Raw genomic sequence first — 8,933 nt, forward strand, 5'->3', positions numbered from 1 at the left:
GGAAAATGGCTGCAATGAAACAAAGAGTGAAAAATTTAAAGGGGTCTGAATACTTTCCGTACCCACTGTATAATTAATGCAATGATATAGACTTGAATCATATTGCATGGCCCTATGTAGAAGCAATTTTCCAGATTTTGGTCAGAAAGTAACTAGTCTATATCCACGACGTTACACTTCGGGATTGCTCGGTGCTGCAGGAAATGCGGCCGATGCATTTCTTTTTGCTAATGTCCATTTCCTTCCGCTTTCTTTGTGTTAACTGCTCCTCAGACCTCTGCAGGGTAAATCCTAGCTAGACTATCTGTCCAGTCTGAGTTATCTCTGGCACGATTAAAACAACTTTTGAACGTACACGTTCCACCAAAATAAGTTTCCTGAGGCTATTTTGCAGCGGTACCGTGCAGAGCTTAGAGTCACCTATGAGGATTGTAATTGGTTTAAAGAAATCCAGAGCACGTTTTCCTACTAATCCCGGAATGCTGTGTGGACTAGCCAGACCCTCCTCCGCGGTGCTGTGGAGGAAGGTCCAGCAACGCGAAGCACAGTGAGACTAGATTGTAACTTAAAGGGACAGCCATTGAGAGTTTTATATTAACAAATGTAATGATTAGTTACATCTGGTAACTTATCGCTTCCCTCTTCCCTCTTCACAGGTGATTACGCCCGTCTAGGGCTGCGGTACCAGATATATTTAGAGCCGGGGGTGTATGAGGTCCCTGTAATTGTGTCAGACTCGGGGAACCCTCCGTTGTCCAACAGGTCGGTCATCAAAGTCAAGGTGTGTCCCTGCGATGAACACGGAGACTGCACCACTCTGGGGGCCGTCGCGGCTGCTGGCCTGGGAACCGGAGCCATTATCTCCATCCTCATCTGCATCATCATTCTGCTCAGTGAGTATCAGCTGTTCACATTGCATTTGCTCAACTTTTATATACAGACCCAGTCAAACTTTTGACTGTAAATAATATATATCAACAAGTTAAAGCTGCCTGCTTTGATTTGCCTTTCTGACAAAAAAATGTGCAGTTCAGGACTCAGTCATGTAACATCCACTAAGCTGCAATACAACAACATGAAGAATAGTTTGTAAAATGGATTAATGTCTGGATTGTTGAAACTCTCTCCGGCATCTCTTGACAAGGAGGTTTCTGTCTTCTTTTCCTGGTAGGGTAAATGTCTGCTGCTAGTGATTCATGCCACTGGCTTATCTTGTTGTTGTGGGTCGCATTGTTCATACGTATAGACAAGTCTTACAGAAAAATTCATATGCCGCTGTAGGGTTTCTTCAGCATGTTGTAAAACGTTGGATACAATATTCTGTTTTAATGATTCGTGTGTGTGTGTGTGTGTGTGTGTGTGTGTGTGTGTGTGTGTGTGGATGCAGGCATGGTGCTGTTGTTTGTGGTGTGGATCAAGCGCAGAGAGAAGGAGAGACACACCAAGCAGCTGCTTATTGACCCTGAAGACGATGTCAGAGACAACATTCTCAAATACGATGAAGAGGGAGGAGGAGAGGAGGACCAGGTGAGATCCTCAGACACACATACATACACACACACACACTTTCTATGTTGACCTTTGGGGCCATCTTACATCTGTATGCCTGTGTGAATGTGCAGGACTACGACCTAAGCCAGCTGCAGCAGCCTGACTCCTTGGAGCACATTATTAGCAAACCGCCTGGTGTCCGCAGAGTGGATGAACGTCCCATCATCCCTGAGTCCCAGTACCCTATCAGACCTGTTGTACCCCACCCTGGAGACATCGGGGACTTCATTCACGAGGTGAATCCACACTCCTTCACAAAGTGGAGACACAACTCAACCGTCATTAGATTGTTTCTCCGACAGCGAGCTGGCCTCTCACTTTCACTTACCATTGATCTGACATTTAATGTGATTATTCATTTCTGAATGCTCTTCAATATGTTAACTCCAGTATGGAGATGGGAACATCATGGAGTTTTGTTTTACTTTACAGCTGCTCTCACGGCACCTGCACTCACATAAACACGCACACACACACACACACACACACACGTTGTCACACACACAACTTTAGTGTTGGCACACTGATGCGAGAAAATGCTGATTGACAGACTCATGACAACACGTTCACACTCGAGAGGTGTTGGCAGCTGTTCAGCTTTGATCCATCCAGCCTTGTCGCTCTGCCTCTCTCTTTCTCTCTCTCTCTCTCTCTCTCCCTCCCACTCTCTCTCTCTCTTTCTCCCTCCCTCTCTCTCTCTCCCCCGCTCACACATACTCACCTGATCTCGCTCCAGCAGTCTGGTAAAACACAAACACAGCACACACATAGTGTTCCTGCCATGCACTGTACCCCTGGGGGGTTGAGGCTTTTTAGGTTTCAATCCAGAGCACCTCTCTGTGTTTCAGTGAAGTGAATGAAGTCCATTTTCTTCACCTGCCCAAACCTTCAGGTCAACGCCATTTGTTATTCTAAGAAACAAGTGTGGGTTTGCACGCCGGCAGAAAACATACAGATCTCTGTACATCTTATACATGAAACAGTGACAAAATATTGATGAATATGGTTTGATCATATATTGATGAATCAATTTCAGACTTGGCCTATGCATCCCGTTATTAATATATATACATGAAACACCCTTTGTCATGCACACCCTACTTGTAGTTCAGAATACAGGAATTTTCTGTGATTCTGAAAGTGGAAAGATGTTTCTAATGCTATTTATATGTGATTGTGTTTGACTGGCTGTGTTTTGTGTTTGTGTCTCATCTCTGTTCTGTTTCTTCTGTTGTACTCCTCCGGATCTCGATGTTGAGACTACCTGAGTAAATAAAGGTTGTAATAATTCAGGCCTACTGAGCTTTTACCACCAAACCTTGCCCCCAAGAAGTCTTTAGTGTTAAAATTCAGGGAATTGTGGACCCAAATGCAAGAAGTCTGAGTAGTATGATTTTTTTATCCCAAAAAACAAAGTACAACTGAACAAAGGGAGTCCTGAGAGGAGCAGGTTAAAAAAAACGAGGAAACATGAAGAACAGGAACCGGGGAAATAAACAGAACAGGCAGGAAAACACACAGCACGCTGACGCAGGGAACTACAAACACACACAGAAAATCTGACAAAGGACAAGGGGAAGACAATGACTAAATACAGAAGGTAACGAGGAATCAAGAGGCAGGTGACATACGGGCTGGAACACACAGGAAGAAAAACTAGACAAGACAGCACAGAAAGCCACTATTGCATTAAAACACCAAACATAATACAAAACAAGACTGAAAACGACACAATCACAAGGAAAAAAGACATAGAACCAACATACCAAGAAGGAATATAACAGAAAACAAAGCAAAATACCGAAACATATAAAAATATATGCTGTTCTTGGCTTAGATTCAACTTTTGTACAACTATGAGGCAATGAAAAGATACAATCCAATGTAATGTACAGTATTTCCAATGTTTTCCATCAACAATACCATGAATACTTTATTCAACTGCAGACAGTCACAGGATAGCATTGATTAAGTGCCAGGAGCAGAAAGTACATTTCTTTACTTTATAACTCTACTGTCTAGTAATTTTGTTCTTTGTACACCACTACATTTAGTAATAGTTACTAGAAGTAGAATTTTGAGATTGTAAAATTTCAGTTTATAAAATATTATTCATTGTTTTAGAATAAACCACCACCAGTATATAAAGAAAGCTAAATGAAACTCAGCTTGGCCAGCTACAGCAAAATGCTGCTAATATTTCAATTATATCATATAATATAATAATCATATAATATCAAATAATATATACAATTACATTATATATATATATATATATATATATATATATATATATATATATAACCCTATTCTTTTCTGTTCTTTTCAATGAATACCAATTAAGACATAAAGGTCTGTTTACCAGTCATAGAAAGTGCTGCTCAGCTTGTGAATGCAGGTACATCTCTGTGGCTCTGAGAAAATAACCTTGAGGATGTCACAGTGATGTCATCAGGGTTTTTTCTCTGCGTGGGCTCGTAGATTACACATTTGTAACGAAAAGTGTTATTTACAAACTGGGGAAGCTGAGTTTAACTATAAGAAAATATGGTTTTGGTTGCATTGTGGGAAATATGAGAATTGGGCATTTTCCGAGCTTGACCCATACTGGGGACTGTTGTCAGGATATCTCCGCCCCTGAGATTCACTTTTTCCTTTTTTTATTGACTCTAATGTAAATGCAACACTACATCAGTGGTGTTGGCTTTTAACATCTTGTTGCTTTTTCATCAACCTGCCTTTTTTATTTAAAATGATATTCTCCACTGCGGGCACATGATTACTTACCACTACCTTTCCTCTTCTCTGGCCCGTGTAGGGTCTGCGAGCAGCGGACAACGACCCCACAGCTCCTCCGTACGACTCCCTGCTGGTGTTTGACTACGAGGGCAGTGGCTCTACTGCCGGCTCCGTCAGCTCCCTCAACTCATCCAGCACGGGGGACCAGGACTATGACTACCTCAACGACTGGGGCCCCCGCTTCAGGAAGCTGGCCGACATGTACGGAGGAGGGGATGATGATTAAATCTGCCCAGTCAGACATACACACACACACACACACACACACAAACACCCACACCCTCGTTCCGTCAGCTGGCCTGCCATGCTCTGTCCCTCTAACACATGGGGCTGTTAAACCCGTATTGAACACAAGTTACCAATAACATGTTCACACTGACCAACTGACTGACCAACCAACCAATCAAATTACCCACCACAGAGGACCGGTGTAGTGAGTCAGTTCCGAGTGCTCTTCTCAACCGTCTCCTGCTCTAAGACTGAAACGGAAGCTCTGAATTGTAGGCTTCACATAGTTTAGCATTTTTTCATTTTTTTGTGTTATGCTAGATGTAGATTTTAGTTTTTAGTTGTCAGGTTTTGTTTTTCCTTGAGTTTATGTAGCTTTTTCTTTTGTCCCCATTCCCCTTTGAGTCGAGCCGTTGTCTATTCCCGAGGGTTTTCACTTTTCCCTCGCTGTCAGCCCCGCCTGCCTCTCTGCAGAAGCTTTAGGTTGAGCTGCTTGCTTTGTCTGAGGGGAACAAAAGGAAAAGAAAAGAAGAACACAGATATGAAAGTCCTTCCTGCACAGAGGGCCCTGGTTTATTCTTTCTTGAACTTGAATTACTTAGAATAGAAGCACTGTTGTTTAAAAAGTGCCTTCAGTGGTGCGTATTTTAGCCGACTCCCGCTAACTCAGGATTGGTTGCCATTTTCCGGGCTTACATGCCTCCATATGACCCCTGACCCTTTAACTCAGACCTCCCCTTGTCATTTCTACTGCAGGGCTGTGGTAGCTGCAGGAGATGTCAGTGTCGGTTTCAGAGGAGCATTGATTGGCTTACGAGGGCGCTTCATGTAGACATACTGTACATAGGCCTACAGTGTGTATGTAAGTTATGGACAAATCATTAACTTTTCAATTCAGGCAAATACGTGCTCCTAGATCACAGCCAACTTGAATGTGATGACTGAAATCCCCAAAAAAACACTATGGGACTGTCTTAGAGAAGAAATGCAGTGTGTGTTTTTGTTAATTGTGGCTTCAATAGCAGCTGTGTTTGTTTTGAGCTCTCAGTATTTGCACAAAACTTGATGAGGCTTGTTACGAAATATTTTGAAGACTGAAAAGTCATACTTGTTACTGTAAATGAAGTAGGCATGAGGGTTATTTAAGGAGACTGCCTTTAAGATCATTTAAGGTGTGCATGTGTATCCCTTCACCCAGAGGTAACTAACATGGCACCGGTTATTTTGTGGTAAATGTGTCAAAGAAAACTATATAAACTGTACAAACACGAGGGAAAGAAAAATACTAGATGACTTTAAATCGCTCTGACAGCGTTGCATACAAAGTTGTGAGCTTGTACGAGCCCCATTATGAGATCCCTTTCTCTCTTTTGTGATTTTTTTTCTTTTGTTGATTCACTGTGGTTTTTCAGCAAACTTTTAATATACAGACTTTGGTGCTGGTCCCTGTCACAGAAACTAGGGGAACTGAGCCTCAGCCAGGGACTTAGCGCCTTCACAATCTGTCTCTGTTCAGGCAGCAGTTCATTCATCTGAAATTTTCTCCTGAAATGTTTGGCTGCAAGTTCAAGAGGTTTTGAAAAGAAGTTAGAGTAAGAGAAAGTCTGTTGTGAAGTTCTGTACTTTATCAATGCAGACTTGCTAAACTAAAGCTTCAGTAATAGCGCTTTAAAAGACACCTTGACAGACAGTCTTGTTGTGACATAATGAAAAAGAATATAGAAAATTGAAAAAAGAGCTTTAGTCATTGTATTAAATTATTTAAATATGCAAAACATGTTTTAAGGGAGAATGATAGAAAGGGTTAATCTTTCCTAATCTTCTGAGAGCCCAATGAAACACTCCTCAGTTGTAGCCAGTTGCCAGCTTGATGTGGATTGACCAGATCTTCTATTAATTATGAATATGATGAAGGCTTGAAGGAAATCTCAGTGACAACAATGGTCCTCCACCTCTCATTTTTCTCCGGCTGCTGTTCATCTGTTCCTCACCTGTTCATGGTTCATAGGAATTTTCTGAAATATGCTGTACATAACAACAATCTTTAGTGTTTACAAAGGGTAATATAAATTGTAACTATACTTGAGGCTGGATAAAAAACAATAAATTTCTCACAAGATATAAATTGAATTGAAATAAAATAAGATAAATTGAAAAAATATCATATTTATGCAATGAAACAATAAAATGATGAAAGTTTGATTTGACTATAAACGAGGGAACACAGGTCATAGTGTAATTAATAAGGTCAACAGGGTAGGACTCTCTTGACACGGAGGAACACACACATGGGCAAATATTGCACCTTGCTATGTAGAAACTGACGGGCTATGTTCAGGATGGCTGTCAGCTTAGAGCAAAAACAGAACAGAAATGAGAAGTCGTTTCCACAGCTTGCTGCTAGATAAGCTGTTTATCTATCCGATTGCTCCTCACCCTACAGAATATCTTCACAGAATAAACACAGCTGTTACTTTCTGCTATTTGTGATTATTTCTGACCTATAAATGTTGTATATACAGAACATTTTTATACATTTGTTAACATAATTTCTGTGTGGTCTTTGCATTTTCTTTCACTCCAGTTTTGTTTTTATGAATACTTGACAAGGTATATCTCACCCCAAAAGCCATGTGCATTTAAGAGAATCTGTTTGATTCTATATGAGCTTACAGCCATACTCGCATCGCCGTTCAAGTTTAGCTTCATCGTGGTGAAAAGGTTTCACTTCAAACCAACTTGTACAGTCTATACTAGCACACACTCACTCCTCTAGGCCTTACTGTATGTATGTGAGTGTTCTATATGATACTGTATGAGCCCTTTCAGCACTGTTCTAATTCAGCTGCAGAGCTCCAACATTACTGAAGGCCATGCAGTGTTCACAGAATAAAGGCGTGCTTCAGAAAATGCTCGTGCTCTCTAATCAGACGTTCAGACCGGGTTCAGGGCCAAACATAGCAGGAGGCCCACACAAACACATACTTCACACAAGGTAACTGACATTTATACCTGTGTCATTCATACATACTTGACACAATGCCAATATGATACTGAATGTTATCAATGACTCGCATTGACACATGGCAGCAAATCATCAGTGGAGCCGGTCTTAACCCCCCTTTTAAATGCAATTAGTGAGGGGAAACAAAGGACGATTGATTACTTGTTACATGCTTGGTCCACTTGTCTTATTGATGTTCTCTTACTTAAATAAGGGGGGAATTAGCGAATGATAGAATGAAGGAACTGAACTGCTGTAATCCACCACTGTCCACTGGCTGTGTCAACAACGGCTCTTCTGCCTCTCTGACTGCTGTTAGTTAAAGGACACTCGGTCTCACTTGGGACACTGCCTTCCCATGGACACACATGACGGGAGGCTCCAGCAGAAGCCAGACTTTTTCTCTGCTATGGCCAGAACTACAAAGACAGACAGGCAGCAGTGTTTCATACGATACCCAATACTGCTCAAGTCCAAGTGTACATAATGTAGTATTTGCTTGAAGCTAAACAGACCAAGTTAGGAAAACTGTACCTGTACAATTGGAGCTTTTTGCATGTGTCTTTTTATAATGGACAGATGAGTTCTATTACAGTAACCATACAACATTCTAAAATGTGTCGCAGCCCGCATGACCCAGGTTGCAGTCCAGAATGGGATTCTGCTGTACCCTACTCACTTAGTTTCAAATGGAGGAGAGAAAAAAACCTGAAAAAAGTATTGCACAGTTATAGAGTCAAAAGACCTTTTTTGTAAATTGTCAACAGCACAAATATTTTGTATTGTTGTTTGTACCATTTTGTAAGAAAATGAAGAAAAAAAGAAAAAAAGGGAAAGAATCTCTTGTTTCAAGCGTGTGTTTATAGTGCCACTGCAATCTTGGTTTCCGAATACCGTACAGTAAATGCGCAGCCTTGCAGATCAACCTTGTAATATAGATGCCTAGCTGGAGACTCCCTGTCAGCACCATGTGGTATAAATAAAATGTCCCCTCCTTATAAGAACACTGCCTCCTGTCTTTTCTTTGTCACCCTCTGATTTCCGCGAGCCGTGCTTTTCTTACCCCCCATGTTACTGTATGTTACATGTAGTTGTGATAGATTATAATATTAAGAAAAAAAATAACTTAAAAATAAAAGCAATATTAATTTAATCTTAATTAATCATCCAGTGGTCATACTGGGGGGGATACGGGATGAAACCACAAAAAGGCATTTGTTTCGAAGAACTGTTCATTCTGAAAACACAAAATGGAGACTCATGTAGATGAGCGTAAATTCTGTCATTAAGACCTAACTTTTAATCGGTGCACTCCTAAATCATTTCAGCTGTAATAATGAATGTCATTTTT

At 41.0% G+C, this 8,933-nt stretch overlaps 1 protein-coding gene across 1 annotated transcript in view; it reads left to right on the plus strand.

The window, feature by feature from the left end:
* Positions 1-8,586, plus strand: part of LOC117947855 (cadherin-4-like) — a 236,135-nt gene extending 227,549 nt beyond the window's left edge. The window contains exons 14-17 of the mRNA XM_034877202.1: positions 657-893; positions 1,388-1,527; positions 1,623-1,787; positions 4,370-8,586. Of these exons, the coding sequence (XP_034733093.1) occupies positions 657-893; positions 1,388-1,527; positions 1,623-1,787; positions 4,370-4,576 (749 nt within the window). The 3' untranslated portion in view covers positions 4,577-8,586. The remainder of the gene's footprint in view (positions 1-656; positions 894-1,387; positions 1,528-1,622; positions 1,788-4,369) is intronic.
* The last annotated feature ends 347 nt before the right edge of the window (positions 8,587-8,933 follow it).

This window comes from Etheostoma cragini, chromosome 7, assembly GCF_013103735.1.
Source record: "Etheostoma cragini isolate CJK2018 chromosome 7, CSU_Ecrag_1.0, whole genome shotgun sequence".
Lineage (NCBI taxonomy): Eukaryota > Metazoa > Chordata > Actinopteri > Perciformes > Percidae > Etheostoma > Etheostoma cragini.